General features: G+C 46.0%; 1 protein-coding gene across 1 annotated transcript in view; it reads right to left on the reverse strand.

Annotated features, from left to right (window-relative positions):
* MTOR (mechanistic target of rapamycin kinase) overlaps positions 1-27,133 on the reverse strand; it is a 132,113-nt gene that overhangs the window by 95,630 nt on the left and 9,350 nt on the right. The window contains exons 7-19 of the mRNA XM_042997977.1: positions 21,869-22,144; positions 21,678-21,786; positions 18,736-18,922; positions 17,929-18,057; positions 16,971-17,215; positions 15,677-15,892; positions 15,139-15,344; positions 8,077-8,199; positions 7,376-7,465; positions 7,167-7,259; positions 6,346-6,480; positions 5,975-6,104; positions 4,408-4,658 (exon numbers count right to left, since the gene is read on the reverse strand). Of these exons, the coding sequence (XP_042853911.1) occupies positions 4,408-4,658; positions 5,975-6,104; positions 6,346-6,480; positions 7,167-7,259; positions 7,376-7,465; positions 8,077-8,199; positions 15,139-15,344; positions 15,677-15,892; positions 16,971-17,215; positions 17,929-18,057; positions 18,736-18,922; positions 21,678-21,786; positions 21,869-22,144 (2,190 nt within the window). The remainder of the gene's footprint in view (positions 1-4,407; positions 4,659-5,974; positions 6,105-6,345; positions 6,481-7,166; positions 7,260-7,375; positions 7,466-8,076; positions 8,200-15,138; positions 15,345-15,676; positions 15,893-16,970; positions 17,216-17,928; positions 18,058-18,735; positions 18,923-21,677; positions 21,787-21,868; positions 22,145-27,133) is intronic.

Here is a 27,133-nt window from a genome sequence, read left to right on the forward strand (position 1 = left end):
TGGGGAACACAGGATCACAGTACCTGAGCCCATCGATTACCTTTTATGTTACTAGAAGTGGATCATTTAGAAAAGACTTGCTTACTAACTGTTGAAATAGGAAGTATGCGGTACGAAGGATTTCTCACCAAAAGAAGGAACCTGAATCTAACTAAGCATCTAAATCTAACCAGTTTACAAGAAGTTAAAAGACATCTTGAAGATATTATCAGCCAAATCCAGAATGGGAAATTCTATAGGAAAAATGACCTGCTTCCTTCACAAATAAATGGTATGAAAAAAAGTGGGGTAAAAAGGGGGACAGAAAGACAATTGGATATATCAGCTGAATGCCACGTGCAGGCCTTATCTGGATTATGATTTAAATAAATCAAATGTAAAAATACATTTTTAAGACAAATAAGGAGGGGGCCTGGGTGGTTCAGATGGTGAAGCGTCTGACTCTTGAGGTCAGCTCAGGTCTTGATCTTGGGGGTCATGAGTTCAAGCCCTGTGTTGGCCTCTGCGCTAGGTATGAAACCTACTTAAGAAAAGAAAAGAAAAGAAAAGAAAAGAAAAGAAAAGAAAAGAAAAGAAAAGAAGACAAACAAGGACATTTGAAGAAGTCTTCATATTAGAAGATACTAAGGAATTATTTTTAATTTTGTAGGTCTTGTAATTTTGGTTATATGGGGGAAAAGCTTTTTATTGGTGAAATAGTATGATACCTAGAATTTGCTTTAAAATACCCCAGAAAAAATGTTTGTATGTGGGGGGGAAGAGATTGGTGGGGGTGGTAGTAATAAGATGAAACCAAATTGACAGAGTGCTAATAATTATTAATGAGTATGGGAATTTGATAGAAGTTGTCCGCTTTTGTTTACAACTGAAATATCCCATTATAGATCATTTATTAAAATTAAAGATGGCCAACAAGTAGAGGGCAAAAGACAAGAAAATGAAAGCTTAAATCAAGCCCCAAAAAGACAGAAAATAAAGAAAATAAACAAACAGATAAAGCACTAGATCAGATGGTAGAAATAAGCCCAAATTTACCAGCAATCACAATAAATGTAATTGGACTGAATGCAAAGATTTTCAAACTAGATTAAAGGGATAACCTAGCTGCATTATTATACATATCATGATCATGAGTGACCCATCTAAAGCAAAAAGTCCTTAAGACAATTAAAAGTAAAAAGATAATAAAAGACATCCTCCCTCCCTCCAAAAAAAAGATGGTGTAGCTATATTAAAACTAGGCAAAATAAATTTTAAGGTATTAAAGATATAAAGAGTTATTGCACAATGATAAAAGATTCGACTTATCAGGAAGATATGATTTTAAATTTGAACGTACCTATAATATATCCCCCAAGTACATACAACAGAACTGACTAAACTATGAGAAATTAATAAAGCCAGCATTGTAAAGGGAGGTTTTTATCTCACTTCTCTCAGTAATGGACAGATTAAGCAAACAAAAAATTAACAAGAATACAAAAGACTTGAACGCAGCAAGTAGTAAGTTCAAATCTAACGACATACGTGGAACCTTGTGGATAACGTTAGCAAATACACACTATTCCCAAGCATGGAGGAAACATTTATCGAAAATGGACCAAGCATTAGACTATTAAGGTGGTTTCAGCAAACATCGAGGAATCACAAACCCAATGCAATTAAGTCAGAAGTAGATATCCAAAGAAGAAATCTGAAATCCTGTAAATCTGCAAATTAAAATATCCATTTCTGGATAACTCAGGGACGCAAGAAGAAAGCATAGGAAACATTAAAAACACTTCCTCCGAGCAATAATAGCATTACATTACTATTTAGCTAGAAAGAAGGAATAAACTACTGATCCACGATGAACTCAAAAGGATCACGTAAAGTGAAAGAAGCTAGACACAAAAAACCACATATGATTCCAATTCTATGAAATGTGCACAGAAGGCAAACCTACAGACAGAAAGTAAATAAAATGAGTAATTTCCTAGAAAAATGTGACCAAAACTGTTTTAAGAAGCAACAGAAAAGATAAACAGATCTTTGAACCTATAGTTAAAAAAAAGAAATAGTAACAATTACAGGCAAATTCCACTCAGGATTGCTGATGTAAAAAAATCTCAATTAAGTAGTAGATGTAAAGTCAATGTATTAACAAAATACATCATAACCAAGCTGGTTTTAGGACAAGACTTCAAGAATACTTCAACATTAGAACATATCCATAAATTCAACATATGAACACCCTGAAAGAGGAAAAAATATGCGATTATCACGCCAGACAAATAAAAGGCAGTTGATAAATCCCATACCTGTTCGTGATAAAAACTTTAGCAAATTAAGAACGCAAGGGAACATTTATAACCCTTTCAAAGCTAATTACCAAAAACCTACAGCAAACGTTATATTCAGCAGTGGAATCTTTACAGCTGTCCCACTGAAATCAGGACCACGGTGAAAGATTTCCACTTTGACTGAGCCAATCAACATTGGGTTGAAGGTCCTGGATATACAATGAGAAAAGCAATAACTAACTGGTTTACAGACTAAAACAAAAACTAGAACTAACTTCCTTCCTTCCTTCCTCCCTCCCTCCCTCCCTCCCTCCCTTCCTTCCTTCCTTGTTTTTTTAAGTTTGAGAGAGAGAAAGCATACATTGCTAGAACAAGTGTGAGCGGGGCGGGGCAGGGCAGAGAGAAAAATCCCAAGCAGGCTCCACGCTGTCAGCACAGAGCCCGATGTGGGGCTAAAATTCACAAGCCACGAGATCATGACCTGAGCTGAAATCAAGAGTTGGATGCTTAACCGACTGAGCCCAGGCCCCCCTATCTTTCTCTTTTTGTACACTGTATGATTATCTAGAGTGAAAAGCTAGATGATTAGAATTAGTAAGAGTTCAATGAGGTTGAACACATAAAAATAAACTGCACTTCTGTCCTCCAGGCACAAAGTTAGAAAATATACTTTCTAAAAAGATACTATTTCCTCCAAATGTACATCAAGTTGAATATATTATCACAGAGAGAAAAACTGATCAGAAAAATTAATTCAAGTATCTTTATAACACAGTACTCTGGGGAGCCTGGGTGGCTCGGTTGGTTAAGCACCGACTCTTAATCTCAGGGCCGTGAGTTCAAGCCCCACACTAGATGCAGAATTTACTTTAAAAAAAAAAAATTAAAGGGGCGCCTGGATGGCTCAGTCGGTTAAGCGTCCGACTTCGGCTCAGGTCATGATCTCACAGCTCGTGGGTCTGAGCCCCTCATCGGGCTCTGTGCTGACAGCCTGCTGGAGCCTGCTTTGGATTCTGTCTCCCTCTCTCTCTGCCCCTTCTCGCTCATGCTCTGTCTCTCTCCTTCAAAAATAAATAAACATAAAAAAAAAAAAATCAAAAACATTAAAAAAAAAAAAAAAGCCCCCTTAAACTTTATTTAGCAGGTTTGTGGTCAGTAGTGGCATAAGTATAATAATCACAGAAGCACTCTGCAGGTTCTGTGGTTCAGAGAAAGGAAAGAGAACAAAAGGGAGCTGTGGGGAAGGAAAGGGGAAAATTCTACTTCACAGGAATGTGCCAGCTGTTAAAAGTCGAAGAAATGGTAGAACTAGAAAGTCCCTACTTTGCAATCAGTGTGACAACTGATTCAGGCAAGGGTCACCTATGAATACTCAGCCACAGGGTAAAAGGTAGTCAGGGAACAGGACAGTCGTAGTCTCGAAGTATCACCCCACAGATTACTCAATGGCTCACGAAAAAGGCAACTTTACGATGGAAAGATCTGACAGATGCCAATCTAACCGTGTGCTCGAACTCATGATCAACACTAATGGGAGAAGCTGACATTATGAGATCTGATAAGAACGTCACCTCTGCAGTATTCTCACTAAAAATGATGGACTTAGGGGTGCCTGGAAGGCTCAGTCAGTTGAGTGTCCGACTCTTGATTTGGGCTCAGGTCATGATCTCACAGTCGTGGGATCGAGCCCCACCTCGGGCTCTGCATGGATAGCGCAGAGCATGCTTGAGATTCTCTCTGTCTCTCTGTCTCTCTGCCCCTCCCCTGCTCTTTCTCTCTCAAAATAAATAAACATTAAAACAACAACCACAAAACTGATGGACTTAAATCTAATCATGAGAAAGCAACCAGAAGTCCACACAGTGGAACATTCTCCCCAACAAATGCACTGAACTCTAGACACACACACACCCACCCACCCATTCATCGCCATTCTGAGGGGATAACCCAGGACACCGGGCCGAGCCAACCGCACCTGTTCCGTCAAGTGTGAGGAGGGAGGACAGGTGCTCAGCTCAACAGCCAGCAGAGGGCAGCGACAGGAAGCTGATATGCAAATAATCTGCCTCAGCGGACCAGCTGGGGCTCAGGCGGAGGGAGCAGGGGTAGGGTTTTAGCTACTTACCTCCCGGATGGCCCCGTCACAGACGCGAATGACATTGAGGAACGTGGGCATGACCTGGGGCAGGAACTGCACACACTTGAGGCCCAGGGACTTGAAGATGAAGGTGATGGCCTGGACTACCATGGTGTGATGGTGCGAGAGGGACTGGTCCCGGAAGATCCGCATCAGCGCCACCATGGACACGGCGGGGTAGAACTCGTCCAGGGGCAGGTTGCCCATGTTGACCAGCATCTCGCTGGTGCTGTAGTCAGCTAGGACAGAACGACGGCAACAGTCACAAGCTATACGTGCGTGATGTGACTCCGACTTGGAGTAGAGCCTGGCGTGCCACCAACAGCCCGAGCGCCATCGGCGTTCACGGGGAGGACAGAGAACATCAGGACCCAATGAATAGGCTGTCACCATTAAGGCTTCTAAGAGTTTCTGGCTTTTCTCTGACCCCAACTACAGAAGCCTAGAATGGTACATGATGGGTTTTCCTTAAATTGCTCTGTTTAACTTAGCTTCTTATCATTACAAGTGACAACTCTGAAGTTGAAACCGTCAGTAAAAATAATCACACCCCCTAAATGAAAGTCAAGGCCAACTCCCCAGTAACCCCCAAATTAGGCCAGCATCTGTTCAGTAGCTGCTCGGTCCCTCTAGGGACTTCAGAGAAGGGGGTGGCAAATGCCACCAGACCTGAACAGCAAGGATCTCAAAGACTGGGTGAGGGGAGGCTGAACGGTACACTGAGGAGGGTAAGAACTCAGTGGGTCAAGAGGCTGGACAGGCACTGCCGAGTAAGGACAAAACCCGCAGGGACCCGGCCCCCACTCTGCTGAGACCCAGGACCCACCCTGGGTCTGACAGGGTGCTATCATAGGTACACTTCTCTAACACAGAAGAATACATTGGAAGCAACAAGGTTCCTTCCATAGAGTTTGGAAACAAATTATTTGGGGAACACAACATTTTGCTGGAAGGGCTGGGAGAGCCACTGCTGGATTTTCATACTTTCGGAAATAAGTCCACCCTAGAAGAATCTGCTGTAACCCCATACCCTACCCAATCTCTCAGGCTACTTGTCAACAGACAGAGGGGCTCCAGAGCCAGACCAGTTGATGGAAAAAACAGCCCTGGATTCTGAGAGCTACTAGTTTGTCTATGCCCCCGAGCCTGGCCTCAGATTTCCCTACCGATTAAAACAGAGAGGATAAATTCTACCCTCTTGCTCCTTGGACACCAGGAGAATAGAAAACATCAAAGAAGGACTAACAAAGAACGACAGATGAACAGAGGTGAGGGAGTGATGATTCACATCTCTCTCATCAGCACCAAAAAGCGGGTACAGGCTTAGCCTGTTGACCCTTGGCAAAGAGTCTGGACAGATGTAAGGATTCCAGACACATTGGGAAGCAGCATCCCTATTGCGGTTTAAGACAAAACTCAACTTTCCACTCAAAAGTCATGAAGTGAGCCGACGTGCTGTCATTTGTTAACCAGCCCAAGGCTCTTTCCAAACACAGCCGGCAAGCGCTTCGTGAGGCAGGATGTGATAAGTCTCTCATCAGTCCCCTCAACTTACAGGAATCCTGACTTGACTTGGATTCTGACAGGCTAACAGCAGAAGCGTCGCGGGACTGGTCAATCATGCCAATGTTCACTTTGTGCTTGTAGGGATCCAGGGCCCCCAAAAGCCCTAACACACGGATAGCCTGGGTGGGGAGGGGGAGGGGAAGAAGAAAACATTCATCACAGTATCCGATGACCATAGCTTTGATGCGTATTCCTCTCGATGTTCCATGATACCCAGTTCATACCTGAACGGCCAGCTATGAGAACGAAACAGGAGGACAGGACGTCTAACCAACATGCTCTCAAGAGCATGTTAATGCCACAATCTCTCTCCATTCTTCCAGCAAAATCTTTAAAGACCGAGTGTGCCACGTGCCCTACCTCTCTCCGTGTACCCTGGTTCTGCTCAGTCTTCAGAAAATTCAGCAGGACCTCAAGCAAAGTGGGGTACTTCCTGTAGGGCTCCACCACATAGCCAGTGCTGGCCACCAACTGTCCCAGGGTCCACAGAGCCACCTGGACAAGGAACAGATCGTGTGGTCGGTCGAGTCAGTAGGAGAAAGCATGGTCTGTACTCTTCCTTAAATAATTACAGCGAAGTATTAGAGGCTTTTCCAAGAAAAAATGTTTCCAGTAGAGTTCTGTTAACCGCCAACAGAAATCCTTGAGAGTTTGGGCATAAAAACAAGGCCACAAACCGATGCCAACAATCACTGGATACAGAAGAGCCCCATCTTCCTCAAAGGAAACACACAGTCCTTCCACATCCTGAATGATTAATGGGAGAAATCGAGCTTCGAGGGAAATTAAGACTGTTCTTAATGTTAGTCACCTAATGGCCTCAGTGGCCAAAGTGAAGCCAGGACTGGGGGTGGGGGTGGGGGTGGGGGCTGCTGAAGCGTGGCTTTTGCTTCCCCAGCCACAGGCCCAGGCTTTCCTTCTCCCTCTGGGGGCCGGGGCTCTGATACATGATCTGGATTTTTCTTTGAGCTGCTACTTCCTCAAAGTTGTCTCCAGGTCAGGATGACAACGAATTCTGGTTCCATATCTTCCTTCCCTTTACTCAGCAGATACTTCTGAGCACCTACTGTGTGCCGAGCTCTGGGTCGGGCACTGGCTGGGGGCAGTGAGTGATGAAGAGAGACAAGGGCCCAGGCCTCCCAGGGGCCTGTCCTGCTCAGTCCAGAAAGAGCAGTACTCACCTGCCTTTTGGCCAACAGGGAGGAGTCCTGGAGCATGTCCATGATGATAATAAAGAGTTCATCAACCCATTTCCTCATTTCTAGGCCACTGACCTACAAAACGAAAAAGACCGCGGTAGAGAAGATTAGAAATTATGGCCTTATTTTGATTTCCTCAGAGGCTAAACAGCATTCTTTCCATCCTGTGGAAAAAGTCGTTGTCCCCTTACCTGAGCCAACTCTCCTATTGTGGCCAAGACATTATTGATCACACCTGGGTTTGGATCAGGGTCTGGATCTTTCAGTTTCAATATTAAAGCCTATGAAAAGAAGGTATGAGAAAATGAATGCAGGACAGAAATCTACCAGGAACCTTTCTTTTACATAAGTAAAATTCACCCAAGAGACCATCTCAGTCACAGATAAATTACTTCTAGGCTTTACAAATCCAGGATTTCTCTGGAATGTGGATTCTAAAACTTTTCTGAGCCCAGTCTGACATACGAGAGAGCTGGGAAGTGCCATGATTTAAAAATGTTTCCCATGCCTCCTCAAATGATACCTGTGTGATCATCTGCCCAGATGCACGTAGGTTCTGAAAGATTTCACATGCCTCTAAACGCATTCAGATTTTAAAGCTCATTTTTTCTTCATTTTGAAGGAACAATTTTATGCCACTATTTACCTACTTCTTTCCAGGCACATTTGATGATGTGCTGGAACCATCATTTCTTATCTCTTATAAAGAGAGCCCTTTCCTGCAATTGGTGGGATTTTTGTAGTTCTTTCGCTGAGAAGGGCCTGATGGGGCCCTCGTCCCCAAGCCTGGGGCCAAAGAACTTCTCTACTGAAACACTCCCATCGTCCCGAATGAGCTGACATAAGATCACCTGGAGAGAAAGTGCCAGTCTCTCTAGCTATTGTGGGTTACCTTCAGAATGGGCTCCATGTAGGGGCGGATGAGCCGGGGGGCATTGGAGACCAAGTGGCCCAGCATGCGGGCACTCTGTTCTTTGATTCTCCCAATGCCGCTGTGCTCCAGTTCTGTCAAAATCTGGAGGGAAGAAAGGTTCGTATGATAAAGGAAATTCTAGAGAGGAACGGTGTGTCAAAGGGGAAAGGTGGCAGGGAACCAGAGGAAGGAACCAGAACTCCACTACGGATCAAGTGGCTGCTAGATATTCCACAAAGGCAAACAGTGGGACACAGCAGTGGTGGGAAGAGAGACGGTCTGAAACCAGTCCCAGCTCCCACGGTCCCACGATCGTCCCCGAGCAGAGCTGTGACAGTGCAGCACAGTCACAGGAGACTGAGAAAACCACCAGGGACAGTATGAGCAGGGGTCTGCAGAAATAAGGATTGAAGTGGGGCATCTGGGTGACTCAGGTGGTTGAGCATCCAACTTTGGCTCAGGTCATAATCTTGCAGTTCGTAGGTTCGAGCCCTACAGTGATCCTCTGTCTCCTTTTCTCTCTGTCCCTCCCCTGCTCACACTTTATTTCCCTCTCTCCCTCAAAAATAAATAAACATTAAAACAAAGAGAGAGAGAGAGAGAGAAATAAGGTATGAAGGAAGGGCTCTCTTTTGAGAAAAATCTCCATCCAGACAGCAAATCACTAAGAGGGCTTATAACTAATGACAAAAGAATCCAAGAACAGTCAGAATAGCTATGATGTTGAAAGAAATATTAATACTCAGTAGTGGTTTCAGGCACATCTAAACCCCAACAGTGAGGGATTATATCAATAGATTCCCCTTGGACCTTTATGAACAGAAATAACATGTTTGTTCTGACATCCTTAAAACACCTGCAAATCAGCACGTTCTACTCATAGTGACTTCATAGAAACAACTTAATATAGACAGACTTCTGGTGAGCTGAAGTTGCCAGAAGGAAATCTCTGAACCATGAGAACAGTGCATGTTAACTCAGCTACCCAGAGGAGGAGTCTACAATTTCACATTATATCTTGTCTCCGGTTATTGATTTAATAATCCTGACTTTCTGGATCCCCCTGGCAGCCTGTTTTTCCCCTGTCACAGCAGACAGCCGTGAGAGGGGATGGACAGGGATGCTCAGAAAGGACCCACGTGAGCAAGGAGACGCAGGCGGGGAGAAAATGAGTGCCTGTGAGGAGAGCACAACTCTCGGGGGCGGCAAGGGCCACTTCAAAGATCCCCGATTCATTTCCAGAGCCAGAGAGCATTGCTGTGCCCCCACAACAATACCCAGCGCCCTCTCTGGTGATCAAGGCATCAGAAAAAGGACAAAGCACATTTAGGTAATGTCCCTTATTATCAAGGCATGAAAATGTCCAATTCACCTTGGGAAGGTCTGTATATGCATTTGAAAACAATTAGAAATTTTGGTGTTACCAGGGCTGAGCTCAGTAATATTCTCATTAGGAGATATTTCTGTTTCAAGCTTCTTTAGCAGGATTTGGGCTGGTAGGTTCAACAATGATTTCTTTTCCTTCCCCAAACCTTAGAGATTTTATATATATATATATATATATATATATATATGTATATATGTGTGTGTATATGTCTGTGTATATATATATACACACACATATACACATATATATATACACATATACATATATATATATACATATACATAATTTTTTTTAAATGTTTATTTTTGAGAGAGAGAGTGCGAGCAGGGGAGTGGCAGAGACAGAGGGAGACACAGAATCCAAAGCAGACTCCAGGCTCTGAGCTGTCAGCACAGAGCCCGATGCGGGGCTCGAACTCACAGACTGTGAGATCATGACCTGAGCTGAAGTCAGACACTTAACCGACTGAGCCACCCAGGCGCCCCAGGTATATTTTTTTAATGTTTATTTTAATTTATTTTGAGAGAGAGACAGAGAGCATGAGCGGAAGAGGGACAGAGAGAGAGACACAGAATCTGAAGCAGGATCCAGGCTCTGAGCTGTCAGTACAGAGCCTGACATGGGGCTCGAACCCACGAACCGCAAGATCATGGCCTGAGCTGAAATTGGACGCTTAACCAACTGAGCCACCCAGGTGCCCCGTAAAACCTTAGGTATTTTAAAAAGACTTAAAGTGATGGACACTCCTCACACAGGGCAGCAGTTGAAGAAATAAACCATTAGGCTAAACACAGAAGTGCCGGCAGCATATTGATGGATCTTGTTTTTTTAATCCATTCTGCTACCCTATGTCTCATTTGAGACCTAAGGACACCTGCAGATTGAAAGTGAGGGCATGAAGAACCATCTACCATACTAACGGAAGTCAAAAGAAAGCCAAAGTAGCCATACTTACAGCAGACAAACCATATTTTAAAACAAAGACTGTAACAAGAGATGAACAAGGGCATTATTATCATAATTAAGGGATCTATCCATCAAGAAGATCTAACAATTGTAAATATTTATGTCGCCAACTTGGAAGCACCCAAACATATAAATCAATTAATCACAGACGTAAACAAACTCATTAATAATCATACCATTATAGAAGTCTTTAATACCCTACTTACAGCAGTGGACAAGTCAACCAAGCAGAGAATCAACAAGGAAACAATGGCTTTGAATGACACACTGGACCAGACGGACTCATATTCAGAACATTTTGTCCTAAAGCAGCAGAATACACATTCTTCTCGAGTACACATGGAACATTCTCCAGAATAGATCACATACTAGGTCACAAATCAGCCCTCAAGAGGTACAAGAAGACTGAGATCACACCATGCATATTTTCAGATCACAACACTATGAAACTTGAAATCAACCACCAGGAAAAATTTGGAAAGCCCTCAAATACATGGAGGTTAAAGAACATCCTACTAAAGAATGGGTTAACCAGGAAGTTAAAGATGAAATTACAAAATACATGGAAGCAAATGAAAATGAAAACACGACAGTCCAAACCCTTTGGGATGCAGCAAAGGCAGCCCTAAGAGGGAAGGAAATACATTGTCATTCAGATCTATCTCAAAAGCAAGAAAGGTCCCAAATACACAGCCTGACCTTACACCTAAAGGAGCTAGAAAAGGAGCAGCAAATAAAGCCCAAAGCCAGCAGCAGAAGAAAAATAATAAAAATGAGAGCAGTAAGTGATAATAGAAACAAAAAACCACAGTAGAACAGATCAACGGAACTAAAACCTGTTTTTTTGAAAGAATAAACACATTTTTATTTGTTTATTTACTAACCCCCTAGTGAGACTTCTCAAAAAAGAGGACCCAAATAGATAAAATCACGAATGAAAGAGGAGAGATCACAACCGACACCACAGAAATACAAACAATTATAAGAGAATATTATGAAAAATTATATGCCAACAAACTGGACAATCTGGAAGGGAGGGACAAATTCCTTAACACTCACACACTACCAAGACTCAAACAGGAAGAAATAGAAAATTTGAACAGGCCCATAACCAGCAAAGAAATGGAATCAGTTATCAAAAATCTCCCAAGAAACAAGAGTCCTGGGCCAGATGGCTTCTCAGGGGAATTCTACCAGACATTTAAGGCAGAGTTAATACCTACTCTTCTCAAACTGTCCCAAAAAATAGAAATGGAAGGAAAGCTTCCTAACTTACTCTATGAAGCCAGCATTACCTTGATTCCAAAGCCAGAGACCTCACTGAAAAGGAGAATTACAGGCCAATATCCCTGATGAACATGGATGAAGAAATTCTCAACAAGATATTAGTAAATCGAATTCAACAGTACATTAAAAGAACTATTTACCATGATTAAGTGGGATTTATTGCTGGGCTACAGGACTGCTTTAATACTCATAAATCAATCAATGTGATACACCATGTTAATAAAAGAAAGGATAAGAACCATATGATCTTTTCAATAGATGCAGAAAAGGCATTTGACAAAGTATAGCACCCTTTCTTGATAAAAACCCTTAAGAAAGTAGGGGTCGAAGGAACATAAGTCATCATAAAAGCCATATATGAAAGACTCACAGCTAATATCATCCTCAATGGGGAAAAACTGAGAGCTCTCCCGCTAAGGTCAGGAACACGACAGGGATGTCCACTCTCACCACTGTTGTTCAACACCGTGCCAGAAGCCCTAGCCTCAGCAATCAGACAACAAAAAGAAATAAAAGGCATACAAATTGCCGAAGAAGTCAAACTTTCACTCTTCGCAGATGACATGATACCCTAACGTGGAAAACCCAAAAGATTCTACCAAAATACTACTAGAACTGATACGTGAATTCAGCAAAGTCGCAGCATATAAAAACCAACGTACAGAAATTGGTTGCACTTCTATACAACACAACAAAGCAGCAGAAAAAGAAATCCAGGAATCGATCCCATTTACAATAGCACCAAAAATACCGTTAAGATACCTAGGAATAACCAAGGAGGTAAAAGGTCTGTATGCTGAAAACTATAGAAAGCTTATGAAAGAAACTGAAGAAGACGCAAAGAAATGAAAACGCATTCCATGCTCACGGACTGGAAAAACAAATATTGTTGAGATGCGTATGCTACTGAAAGCAATCTACATATTTAACACAATTCCTATCAAAATAATACCAGCATTTTTCACAGAACTAGAACCAACAATCCTAAAATTTGTATGGAACCACAAAAGACTCCGAACAGCCAAAGTAACGTTGAAAAAGAAAACCAAAGCTGGAGGCATCACAACCCCGGACTTCAAGGAGCATTACAAAGCTGTAATCATCGAGACAGTATGGTACTGGCACACAAAGAGACACACAGATCAGTGGAACAGAATACAGAACCCAGATATGGACCCACAAATGTATGGCCAACTAATCTTCAACAAAGCAGGAAACAGTATCCAGTGGAAAACAGACCGTCTCTTCAGTAAACAGTGCTGGGAAAACCGGACGACGACATGCAGAAGAATGAACCTGGACCACTTTCTTACACCAGACACACAAACTCAAAATGGATGAAAGACCTAAATGTGACATAAGAAACCATAAACATCCTACAGGAGAAAATAGGCAGCAACCTCTTTGACCTTGGCTGCAGCAACTACTTACTAGACATGTGTCCAGAGGCAAGGGAAATAAAAGCAAAAATGAACTATTGGGACCTCATCAAGATAAAAAGCTTCTGCACGGTGAAGGAAACAGTCAACAAAACTAAAATGCAACGGATGGAATGGGAGAAGATATTTGCAAATGCCATATCAGACAAAGGGCTATTATCCAAAATCGATAAAGAACTTATCATACTCAACGCCCAAAAAACAAATAATCCAGTGAAGAAATGGGCAGAAGACATGAACAGACACTTGTCCAAAGACATCCAGATGGCCAACAGACAATTGAAAAGATGCTCAACATTACTCATCATCAGGAAAATCAAAACCACAACGAGATACCACCTCACACTCGTCAGAATGGCTAACATTAACAACTCAGGAAACAACAGATGTTGACGAGGATCCGGAGAAAGGGGAACGCTTTTGCACTGTTGGTGGGAACACACACTGGTGCAGCAACTCTGGAAAACAGTATGGAGGTACCTCAAAAAATTAAAAATAGAACTACCCTGCGACCCAGCAATTGCACTACTAGGTATTTATCCAAAGGATACAAAGACGCTGATGCAAAGGGGCACACGCACCCCGATGTTTATAGCAGCACTATCAATAACAGCCAAAGTACGAAAAAAGCCCAAATGTCCATCGAGTGATGAATGGATAAAGAAAATGGGGAGAATGTGTGAGCGCGTGCACACGCACACACACACACGCACTGGAATGCTACTCGACAATCAAAAAGAATGACATCTTGCCATTTGCGACAACATGGATGGAACTAGAATGTGTTATGCTAAGTGAAATAAGTCAGTCACAGGAAGACAAATACATGATTTCACTTATATGTGGATGAACATAAGGGAAGGGAAGGGAAGGAAAATTAAGATCAATACAGAGAGGGAGGGAAACCATAAGAGACTCTTACATGCAGAGAACTCTTAAATGCTGGAGGGGAGGTGGTAGGGGGTTGGGCTAAATGGGTGATGGGCACTAAGGAAGGCACTTCTTGGGATGAGCACTGAGTGTCGGGTTCTGCTCCTGAAACCAATACTACATTTTATGTTATCTAACTTGAAATAAAAATAAAAATAAAAATAAAAACAGAAGTGCCAACATAATATAATCCTCTAATTTGTTGACTGATATAACTTACACTCACTTTAGCTAGGACAGACTGTGAATACGTGACATTTGTCTCGGATGAAAGTTACACGTCAATGGTTTTTCTGCGTTTAAGTTTTTACGTGTTAGGAAAAGTATCTGTTTCGAAAGAAACCATGGGAGATTCAGGAAGCAGAGGGGGACGTAGGGACAAGGCGGAGTCAGGGGGCGGGAAAGGACTGGGTGAGCCACACTGAGACCCGGAAGAGGTGGGTGGAAATCACTCAAGGCAAGAAGGACTGGACCACGGGCCCCTGACCAGGAGGCCAGAGAGTTTATGCGGCTAGGTGGAGACAAAAACTGAGGAGTCAGGTTTTAGCAGGAATTGCAAATCCTGGGGCACCAGGCTGGCTCAGTTGGTGGAGCATGCGACTCTTGACCTCGGGGTTGTGAGTTCAAGCTCACATCCTGGGCCTCTGTGCCTGACCTGGTGGGAGCAGGAGAGCAGGAGGACAGAGAGGCGTTAGCAAAACTGACACCATCGGCAGCAGACTGAGCCAAACGTGCCAAGAAGCGGGATCTCCGGTGACTTGCCAGGAAGAAGAAAAGAGCTGCCTGCAGACGAGGTTTGCCGGGGATAAGAGGCCCCTGGAGTCGTGCCGCTGGAGGGAAGAGGCTCATGAGGCGATCAGCCCTGAACTGTAACTGCCGAGCTGGGAAAACAGGGACTCTTGGAGCCAAATGTGGCTTTTACCAGGCATCTTGATCTTTCTCCCCTTCCTTGTCCTCATCTCTCTTTCCCCAAATGGCTCTCACAATGACTCCCTTCCAGACTGCCACTAGGTGTGACGGTCACCCCATTACCTGGATGAGCATCTTGCGCAGGAAGGGCATGACGAAGGCCGGGTTCATGCTACTGAGCCGGCCCACCGTGCAGATGGCCAGCTCCCGGATCTCAAACACCTGGTCGTTCAGGGCCACAAACAGGGCCTGCAAGTTCTCTGCCTGGGCCAGGTGTGCATCAAAGCGCTCATCCAGAGATGCCAAGACGCAGTAGCGGATGTCGGGGTCTGCAAGAGCAATCGAGCCTTTGAATGCCTCTTCGATGCCGTCATCCTCTGGTCCTTTCCCAGTTTCCGCCCACACTGCCCCCGGCCTCGTGAGAGGCTGCCACTTACCCTTCTCTCGTCTAACCTGTCGTTCTTTGCTCACAGGAGCAAAGACAACAGGATTAAAGACAGATTAAAGATTTTACGCCACCTGGCTGGAGTAGCCAAGCCTAACGCTTTGGCACAGAAAGAGCCGGCCATCACCTCCCTGAGGGCACGCCATGAAACTGGCTAATTCCCGGTGCCCCGAGCGTCCAAACTCCCCGAGACTGCTCCTGTCTCATGAACCTTACCAGGATCTGTGATCCCGACCACGAGCAGTTTGCTGAGCACGTCTGCCACCACTTGCACCGCAGTCTGGCTAACGACGTGCGCGTGGCCGCTGATGAGGTGGACGGAGGGCGTGAGCAGGCGGGAGCAGGTGCGGGCGGCTTCCATGCGGATCTCCTTGTGCTCGCTGTTTAGGAAATGATCCGCACAGTGGCGGACAAACTGGGTCAGAGAGTGGCCTGGATACAAAGGCAGAGAGAAGACAAAATAAACACCGCTGCTCTGGACGGTAGGCCCACAACTTGCTGGCTGCGTTTTTCATTTCATGGCGATGAATTCAGTTTTCAACAAGATATTGACCCAGAACTCTTCTCTTAAGAAGGTAACAAGTGGGTTTCGAATCAGCAGAGGCAGAAGGGAAGCAGAGGAGCTGGGAGACAGAAAAAGGGCATTCCCCCCCCCCCCACCCCCCCATCCTAATCTTTTCTTTATTCCCTTCAAAGGATGAATTATTTCGTTTTATTCTGACCCAAACCTTTCTTTATGTTCCCAGAGAGTAAAACAATTCTTGATCAAATTTACCTTGTCTATTTTAGTTCCCAGATTTGAATAGCAAAAGAGAGTCTGATGTCGGCTGGGTGTAAATATAGCTACTTTCTATTCATTAGAAATATATTAAGCTGGGTGTTAATCAAGGCAAGTGAAGGAGCTACAGGAGGGAAACCACAGATGGCTGTAAGCATTCAGACTGCACATCTAGGCTTTTTGTACTTGCTTGTTTCCCTGTAGTCTTGAGCAATACCACCTACGTGATCTTAAATTTCAAAAGTATCCCTTTTTCTCTCCTGAAACAGATCCCCCTAGGGGCATTAATGTGGGTTTATCTGCAGCTTAGAACTCTAAACCGAACTACACAGGACGCCACAGCTGAAAATCATACTGCCGTAGGAACGGAAACACCTTAAAGCCTCTGGCTTAGACATTTTAAAGCATTAAACGCCATCTCCGCTTCATGGATGTAGGGGGATGGGGTGGGGCTCCATCTCTGACTTTCTCGTCTCTCTGAAGCATTCATTCCTTGGATCAATGCAGAATTTCCCTGAACACCATCTGCCCCCAAACTCAGGGTGGGACAGAGAAACAAAGAGAACGAATTAACAAAGCATGCAAAGAGCCCAGAAGGCTGAGCCGCTACCCGATCAGCTACCTGGTCTCCAGATCCCCAGCCAAGACCCGGCAATGCTAGGCGCCCTTGTTCTTTCCTCGGGGTTCCCAGCAACACTCCGTGTCTTGGTAAGAGCTGGGGCAATTTCTTACCTTCAAACTCAAAGCTGCCGAGAGTTCGCAGGGCAAGAGTAATGCTGCCCACGTCGCTGGCCTCAGGGAGGGCTGTGAGGCCAGGGGAAGCCAGCTGATGGGCCAGGCCCTTGGGCATGCCCGGGTGCCGGAGGGGTTTGTGCATAAGGACCAGGGACAGCATCTTCAGTAGCCCATCCTGGATGTCCTTCTTCAGCTGTGGAATCTGACGGCTCAGGTCGTACAGCACAGCAGTGAGGGCAGGGCTGAGGGGAAGGAAGCCAGGCGTGTATGGCGCTGGACAAGACATCTGTCTGTCCTTGAGAAGAAACAGCCCTTCTCGTCCAGCAGGGGGTTAGGCCCATCACCGCTTGGTCTTTAAAGTAGAAAGGATACTACAAACTAGGATAAATGACCGGAACTCTGTTGGCCTGGTCAGAGGTTTCAGATCAATCTACGAATTTCTGGTCTTTGCCAGAGAGGAACTTGCTTAATATAATTTAGGTACTGCAGAAGACCAAGTCTCGATTAAAAGTCTGGGAAGCAAACTGAGAGCATCGTCCTTATTTTACAGAGAAAGAGAAGTAATGCAAGGAAAGCCAGGCCATTTCCCAATGATAACATAAATAGCTGCAAACATCGGTCGGGCACTTCTTATACACAAAGTCGTGTGCCGAGAGTGGCTATTTCATGAACTCCTTCACTTAACCTCCATGACGACCCTAGACAACAGGAGCTGCTACTGTGCCCGCTTTTCAGGTGAGAAAATGGAGGCTCGGAGAAGTTAAGTAACCGGGTCAGGATCACACAGCTAACTAGAGATGAAACCAGGATTCAAAACTAGCCCGTGTTTAGCGCGAGCTCTCCCGCCTACCCAATCTCACACACACACACCCACGCCTCACTTTCAGCACCACCCCGAAACCGCGGTTCGAGTCTCATACTCCCCGAGATGGGAGCTCAGGTTTCCGACACCCACCTCAGTCCCACTGCCAGCATGGGCTCCAGCAGCTCCTTGATATCCTGCTGGATGCCTGGCCCCATTGCCCGGGCCAGCATGCTGATGCAGGTGAACACTGTGGCATCCACCTGCATTGCCTTCTGTCTCCTGCAGAGGACAGAAAGAGTGAGTGGCCACTTGAGACACAATGACATTCTGTGATGCCCCACCTCAAAATCACCTTGGGGCGAGGAGGGCAGGTTACCCAGGCAGGGCCACGACTCGCTGGTGTGCCGGTCATCTCCTGCCCAATTCTAGGGGGCCCACCACACCCTAGTCACCATACGTTTGAATCTACAACAGCCCAGCAGATGGCAGTCACGTGTCTTGAGGAAGGGGCCCCTTTCCTGAATTGGCACAAAAGGCACCATGTGGCTTAGCGCGGTGCTGGCCAAGGTACCTATTTAGGAAGCGAACTGAACAATGTGTACATCAGGGACCAGGGTGCACAGCACAGCCACCGGGCGGAAAGAAATTCTCCCCGCAACGAGAAGGCTGGGCTCTAGAATGGGGAGGCTTATCCCTTCACCAGGCCAATCTACTTATACGTACATATATACATATGCACACACACACACACACACACACACACACACACACACGTATATCACTTAGTTTGAAAAAGGTTGGAACTCAACTGAGGAAGGGTTGTTCTTTGTATGACTTGCTACACCCTGGTGGTTAATGATGCAGAGAATGGGCTTGGGCTCCATGGAAACTGGGATAGAGCATCCTTCCTCCCCAACCAAATGGGGCGGAGGGTGAAATCCTAATAGAGACACTTACTTATGGGCAAAGTCCTTTGGGGGTAGGGCTGCTCGGATGATGTCCAGCACACGAGGCAAATAGACCTTGAACTCAGATCTCACAGCCACAGAAAGGAGCCCCAGGGCTTGGAAGGCTGCCGTCCGTTCCTTCTCCTTCTTGACACAGCTCAAGACGTGGTTCATGGTATCTTGGAGGTACTGGGTATCTGATCACAAAAAAGACAAGGCATATGGCTCAAGGTCAGGGTTGGTGTATGTACCAAAGGCCAGAGTTCCTATAAAACACTTACATTTAGGAATAAAGAGAGCCGCCTGGAAAGATGTAAAGAAGAATTTAGAGGATTAACCAGTCTTGATAATCACTTGCAATCACTCCTCAGATACATCTTTTGGAAATATTAGAAACGTAAGATTTTTTTTTCCCCTTTAATTAAAAAAAAAAAAAACCCACCAAAAACTTAAAAGAGCCTCTGAAACAATAACATGGCACGATCGTCCCCATTAGTGCTATATTTTGAGGGAACGACTACATGCTCTTACGAAGTATATGTTAAATCTTGCTTAAAAACAAAGAGAATCATCTAAACGATTTTATATTATGTTGAAATTTAAAGTACTATTGGATACTGTTTGCAATAAACAGGCCATTCTATTCAGCTTAGGCCTGGAAATCACTTTGCTATTACCCAGAGATTTCTGTTATAGTTATATTTAATAGAACAAGATTTAGTCTGTAATTTGGGAAGCCACAAGTGTATTTTCATTAAGTTTACATCAGCCAATGTGCACGGGTAGGCGATTCTTGGGCAATTTAAGCCAAAGTGTTATTACTCCTCTGAAGGTTGGAATTTCCTGATTTTTGCCTCTCTCTATTTCTTCCCTTCCATCTTGCTGGCCTCAAGTCCGTGCACCCGCAGAATATACACGGCAGCAGAGAAGGCAAGACCGCACATCCATTAGAAAGTGAGGGGTGCTGAGGGCCACAGCTCATTTAGGAGGCAGTGAGCTGAAGTCCCAGACAGCACATATGCCTCCCTGCATTTATTCTGACGAGAAAGATCTTCTCTCGTGGCTCGCGCGGTCAAATGACACCGAAGCATGCTGGGGCTTGAAAATCACATCACGTCAGCAAGGAAGACGGGACTTCTGGACGGGAACGGCATTTCAGCAGGAAGGGAGCTTAAATCAAGAGGGTGATTTCCTTTGCCAGATTTAGCACCCTAAGAGATTAAGGGATCTGATATTGTGAGAGAGCCCAGCCCAATCTTAGGGCATTTTTGATAGGTCCAGAGCTTCCGTCATTAGGAAGTTTAAGCGGCGACGTCCAAACTGTAAGCTCTAAAAATGTGGCACTTTCCCAATGAGGCTCCATGGATGGAGGCTGCCCAGGCTGAACATCAACGACACGCTTTAGTATATTATTTAATAAAACAACAAAAACACACATCAAAAGAATAAACCTAGGGGCCCTCTGAGCCTCTGTATCCTGCTGCTAGGCGGTCCTTTGAACTTACTGGGGTAACTGCTTCCACAACATGACAGACTTTGATCAAATTTGGCCTAGTTATTACTTTCTTTTGAACCAGAGACTTTCACACCACAATTATTTAAAGCTCTACTGAACAGGGGCATGTCTGGTCATTAAAGAAGAGAATAGCTGCTGGGTACCAGGTGGGAAAAACGGAAAACTGAAAAAAATATGGGCAATTTTCATGATATCATTTCTCTCTGGTTCATTGATTTTATGTGGCTAATTGTCTCATCCTTCCTCAACACCTTCTATTCTCACACACAGCATATTTAACACCTCACCAACTATATTTTTTTCCTATTTCATCTGGACTGGGGAGTGTGAAATGAGTCTGTGTGCTAGAGGATGGCGTCTGTGGAGGGTCAGGCTGACCTTCCACTTCCACTCCTGGCTCTCATTTGGGCCTGAACGCTTATTAAGCACAGGCGACGGGCACCACAGTGAAGTGCAAAGAGACGTTCGAGACGGCGGCTCTGCACTCAGCAAGCAGGGAGGTAAGATAAGGATATTAAGTATGAACAGGCAACTAGAGTATTGTTATAATTTTTCCCTTTACCTTACTTCTAAGATGGATCTGAGGAGGCAGAGGAGGCAGTAATAACAGAATAATGGTTTCCACTTATGGGGGCCTACTCTGTGCCAGGCATTTAGAGCAGGTGTTTAGGCATTAACACGATTCACCTTGTAAGGCAAGGATTGTTGTTATTCCGCCTCTACGGGTCAGGGAGTGGAGGCCTGGGAAGGTCAAATAACCTGTCTGAAACCTCACGGTGAAGGACAGAAGCAGGATTCATCCCGGGTCTGACGCCAAAGTCTTTCCACGGCCGGAGGCTATCGAGGAAGGGGGAAGAGCACTTCCGGCCGGAGTAGCCCACGAAGGCCCAAGGGAGAAGCCAGCATCTGGGCGGGGGCAGCTCCGGGAGCCGGGGATTCTTGCTGCCCAGTGAAAACAGGGCAGGAATACAGGAGCCCCCAGGCCATCATCCCCGAAACCTGCCTCTGAAACTTCCAGTCCTTCCTCCCCGTGAGCGGTGAGGCAGTGGGTGACCACGCCAGGGGCAGAAGCAGGGCGGTCACCGCATCCTCCCCGCCCCACAGAGGGGCTGCTGCAGAGGAGCTCAACCCAAACTGCCCTTCCTTCGGTCCCTGTGACGTCCGTCACGAACTTGTTGGCTTCCACACGCACGAAGTCGCTTGGCTCCAGGACTGCCTCTCTGCCTACACACTCTGGTCCTTCCCGTGTCGGCTGCCTCAGACACTTGTGGAAACCCTACGCCGGGCCCCACTGAAATCAGACGAGAGGCAGAGAAACCAGAGACTAGCCCCTTAGTTGTTGCTTCCAACGAGAGGCAGACGTAACTTTCTGGAATCACTTCCGTGTGAGTTCCCTTAAACAGGTAATGATATGACGTGTCCACGGACATCCTCACCTGTGAAGGCAGAAGGTCGAAATGCAGCCAAGCGGGGCAACAAATTAAGGATTGTCATTTGGATCAGCGAGTTCTTGCTATTCCTGCATTTCAGCACCCACTGGCACACCTGAGACAGGAGAACACAGGGTTGGCCACGGAAAGGGAGCACGGGGCTTGGGAGAGGAGGGGGCAGGCCTCTCGCCACCTACCTGATCGAATTTCTCCTCCATCAGGTCTCTGCAACACCGGCTCTCCACCAGCGTGGACTTCGCTGGGCTGGGGGAAGCCCCGAAACCCATGAGGCCTTGGTGAGAGCTGTACCCCAGCAGTCCCACCAAGGCGTTGGACTGCGGGGGCTGGCCAGCCTGGAAGCTGGTGAAGGGGGTGATGTGGCGAGGTTTCGTCCCGAAGCCCATGAGGTCTTTGCAGTACTTGTCATGGACCAGCTGCTGCTGCGTGATTTCTTCCATTTCTTCTCTCAGGCGCTGCACGTGGGGAGGGAGATCACCTGTACTCACAAGTGCCACCTGCCAAGCCCCTGTGGGGTCTACAGAGCAACTCCTCTGCCCAACCCTGCAGGGGAACTATTTGCCAAGTGGAGGGAGCCCACTCTTCATCTTTAGGAGCTGGATTCCCCCAGAACCTTGCAGGGGGCCTGGTTTTGTTCTAACTTAGGCAGAAGAGCACCACCTACTGAACAACGAAGAAGCGGCAGGGGGCTGGCCGCCAAGGACCCCTCCCCTGGTTTGGGAAAGCTGAGTTGCAGACCTGAGGTCACAGCGATGAGGTCACCCTCTGGCGAGGGTGACAGGGTGACAGGGTGCTGGGCGGCCCCACGCCAGGGTCCCGTTGAGGACATGCTACTCTCCTTGTCGCCGGAAACCCAGGTAGAAACAACTAAGGCAAGCTATTTTCTCAGAATCTGAAGAATTCCATGGGCAGCACGGACTAAATGGACTGGCTGAGAATTCACACCTATTTCCCAGCCAAAGGGCTGCTTAAAGACAGTCCAAACTGAGAAGGACAGGAAACAATTTCTCAACTTGCACACTTTTCTCGACACAGGTATTTTCGCTTCTCAGACATTTTCTCCACTCTCCTTGTCAAGGTCACCAAGGACTCTCAGTCTGCTAAATCGGATGCTCGATTCTCAGCCTTCACCCTATTTGCCTCGGCTACAGCATTTGGTCCAACTTAACAGTCCCTCCTCTTCGAAAACTCTCTTCCCTTGGCTTCTTGGATCCCGAGCTTTCCTGGGTCTCCTCTCCTCCTCACGCCGCTGGTCTCCCCTGCTTGCTCCTCACCTCCTGACCTCAGGTCCCCAGCACCCCCCTTCTCCGACGCTGGTATGCTGCTGGGGAACCTGAAATCACAGCTATGTGCTGACGGCTCCCCAAATCTGGGTCTCCGCCCAGATCCCCCCAGAACAACTCAGTTCTCTGCTCAGAAGCCCAACAGGTGTCTGAAACACGTTCAAAAGCAAACTCCTGACCTTCTACCCCAAAACGCACTGCTCCTTCCACCTCAGTCCTCCTGACTCAGCAAACGCCACCCTAACCTTCCGGTCACTCAGGACAAAAACCTGGACTCCTCTCTCCCTCATTGACCCCCAAATCTCAAATTCAAGAATCCAGCCCCTCCTTGTGCCTGCACGGTTCCCGCTAGGGTGCAAGCCGCCAAAGTCCTCTGCTAAGGCTGCCGCACTTCCTTCCCAAATAAGACCTCCTGGCATCACCCTTGCCTCGCGGATAATCCCGCTCAACATGTAGCCACAGCGATCCTTCTGAAACGTGCGTTTCAGCTAGCAGCTAACAGCTTCCCATTTCACACACGGTCCGTACGGTGGCTCCCGAGACCCTACACGATGTGCCCCTTACCTCATCCCAGGTATTCCTCTGACCCCATCTCCCGCCACCTCCCTCCTGTCACACGGCTCGGTCGCAGTGGTGATCTCGCTCCCAGCCAAAGGCAGTGTGCTGCCGCCATGAGGCCTTCACACCTGCAGAGCCAGCTGTCTAGACTGCTCCCCCCAGATATGTATTTGTATGGCTTGCTGTCTTACGTCCTTCACAATTGTGCTCAAACATCACAGGAGTGTGAACTGCACTGGTCCACTTATATGCGGATTTTTTTTCCCCATAAAGACAGTGCAGGGTTATAAATGTATTTTCTCTTTTTCCTATGATTTCCTTAACGCCATTTTCTTTCCTCTAGCTTACTTTATTGTAAGAATACCATATATTATATGTATAACATACAAAATATGTGTTAATTGTTTGTTATCGGTAAGGCTTCTGGTCAACAGTATGCTATTGGTAGCTAAGTTTGGGGGGAGTCAAAAGTTATATGGGGATTTTCAACTGTGTGTGCGTTGGGGGGGGGCTTGATGCCTTAACCCCACATGTTCAAAGGTCAATCGTATATATTTTCACTTATTTGTGTCTTGTCTCTCCCTGCTAGAATATAATGTTTTGTCCACTGCTGCATTATTCTAGCTCTGAGGACTTGGTGTAGCTGGCCCACAGTGGGTGCTCAACTCAAACTTGTTCAATGAATGAACAATGACAAAATTATGATACCTTACATTTGGATAATTCTTTAGGATTTATAAAGTACCATCACAAGTACTATTTTTTTTTTAAATATTTATTTTTGAGAGAGAGAGTGCAAGCAGGGGAGGGCAGAGAGAGAGGGAGACAGAGAACCCGAAGCAGGTTCCGGGCTCCGAGCTGTCAGCACAGAGCCCGACTCTGTGGGGCTCGAACTCACGAACCACGAGACCATGACCTGAGTGAGCCGAAGTCGGACGCTCAACCGACTGGGCCACCCAGGCGCCGCCCAAGTACTATGCATTTAATCTATTTAGGTGACACTGTTCTGTTTTCCTAGGAGAAAACAAAGATCCTCGGGCTGTATGTGCTCATCCATGGGAAGCCCCATGTTATAGTTAGACGGGAAACCTCTGAGGGCTAACATTCATGGAATGGCTACTCTATCAGATGATGTGTTAGGCACTTCGCGTAGACGGCCCACCCTTGAACAACGTAGAGGTTAGGGGCACAGATACCCTGTGAGGTCAAAAATCCATGTGTAGCTTTGGACTCCCCCCAAACTTAACTGCTAGTAGCCTTCTGTTAACTGGAAATCTTACTGATAATAAGAACAGTTAATCAGCACATACTTTGTGTATGGATTGCACACTGTATTCTTACCACGAAGAAAGCTAGAGACAAGAAAATGTTATTAAGAGAATCACGAGGAAGAGAAAAATCTATTTACAGCCCCGTCCTGTATTTCTCTATACTGTAAGTTTATGTTGTCTGTTTATGAGATGAATCATCTGTCAGCTCCCACGTGAACATTATCTCCCATGAAGCAGAACAATGTGGACGTTACATGCATTACTAACACCGGATAGCAAAAATGAAAAGATGTGAGAAAGAAATTCGTGTTTACTTATAGGTATAATGATTCAGGCACTAATAATGAGGCAGCAGCAGTAAGACTGCATCACGGTAGCTTAGTGTAATCAATACGGTTGCTTCATGGTAGCCTCGCCTATGCTCTGACGAATGAGTCGTTACCAAGTTTTTATGGCGCACGGTATTACAGTCATATTCATATTACAGTGCCGGAAACGCTGATACATTTTTTTAAAAACCACGTACCTGTGATAGGTTGATACACACTTTCTCCAATTACCAGAGAGAGACACGAACTCTACCGTATGGTGACGTAATTCTTTGAAAGCAAAGTTATAAAACAGGAAGAAAACCAACATGCTATTAACTTCACAGTAAATCTCACTCACCTAACGCCCACACGGGAATAGGCGGTCCACTGCCACACGAGTCTTGCACACGATGTCTGACACGATGAACGGTCAGGTGATCAGGATACAAAAACATCTCTTACCGTTCTTGCCATACGGTCAATAGACTGTCACACGAAGACCCACAGAGTTCATCAACTGTATGGCACGATGATGATTTACCGTTCACTAAATGGGAGTGGCTCACCGTAAGGGTCCTTATCCTGGTTAGTTCCCTGGTGAGTTGGCTAAAGCAGAGGAGGGGTCGGCTTGAGGCCTCAGGGGTGGCAGAGCGGGAAGGGGAGGCTGGAGACACGGCGCAGCGCTCTGTGTAACTTTACAGAAATACGTTGTAATTTGTCTGACTGCTTTTCCGTTTCTCTAACAATGGTTTTTTTTTTTTTTTAATGTTTATTTTGAGAAGGGCAGGGGAGGGGCAGAGAGAGGAGAGAGAATCCCAAGCTCTATGCTGACAGCACAGAGCCTGACGTGAGGCTCGATCTCACGAACTGTGATGACCTGAGCTGAAATCAAGAGTCGGATGCTCAACCGACTGAGCCACCCAGGCGCCTTCTCTAACAGTGTTTTTATACGGTACTAATCTTTCTTCCACTGTCTCCTTCTGTTTCAGTACCCGTATCAGAAAAAGATCCAGGTCATAAAAGAAGTCACAAGCAGTCTTGAGTACCTCGAACCCTTCTGCCGGACTGTCCAGTGTCAATCGGTTTCCTGGCACCGCTTCCTCGAGGTCTTCTTCGTCGTCCGGCACTGGTTCGGAAACGCTCGTCTCCCTCAAGCCGTCTTCTGTTAATTCCTCTGGTGTGGTGTCTGTTAGCTCTTGAATTTCTCCAAGATCCGTATCACCTTTCAGCGCCCATCTTTTGGGCCACCTCCACGTTCTTTCACTCTCTTTCATGGTTTCCTTGATCGGCTTTGTCCTAAGTCCTGTGAAGTCACGCGCAACATCTGGCCACAGTTCTCTCCAGCAGGAATTTACTGGTCCAGGCTTGATGGCATTTGTGGCTTCTACAACCAAAATGGACTTTCAGCGACGGAATCCTTCTAGACTTTCTATCAGGGTTCTCTTCAAAGTGTTGACAATCCTTTTCATAAAGTACCATGTGTAACGAGCCTTAGAGGTCATGACCCTGATCCAGAAGCTGAAATAGGGATGTTGTGTTTGGGGGCAGTCAACCCCTTCGATGCCTCTAGTATTGAACTCATGGGGTTCTGGGTGGCCAGGGGCATTGTCTCATATGGCAAGAACTGTACAAGGCGACGCTTTACCGGCAAGGTCCTTCTTGACTTCAGAGACAAAGCATCAAGGGAACCAATCCAGAAAAAGGGCTCTTGTGTCCAGACCTTCTTGTTTTACAAACAGAAGACTGGCAGCTGGTGTTTATACCTCTTCCCTTCAAAGCTCGAGGGCTAGTGGCTTTATAGATAAGGGCCGTCCTGATTGTAAACTGGACCGTATTGCACAATGGCAGGATTACCCTGCCCCTTCCTGCCTCAAATCCTGGTGCTCGCTTCTCTTCCTAATAAATGTCCTCTGTGGCATTTTTTTTCCCCAGAGTAGGGCACTTTCGTCTGCAATAAAAACACGTTCAGGCAGATACCCTTTCTCCTCAGTGATTTTCTTTTACGGCCTCTGGGAACTCAT

This window comes from Panthera tigris, chromosome C1 (genome assembly GCF_018350195.1).
Source record: "Panthera tigris isolate Pti1 chromosome C1, P.tigris_Pti1_mat1.1, whole genome shotgun sequence".
Lineage (NCBI taxonomy): Eukaryota > Metazoa > Chordata > Mammalia > Carnivora > Felidae > Panthera > Panthera tigris.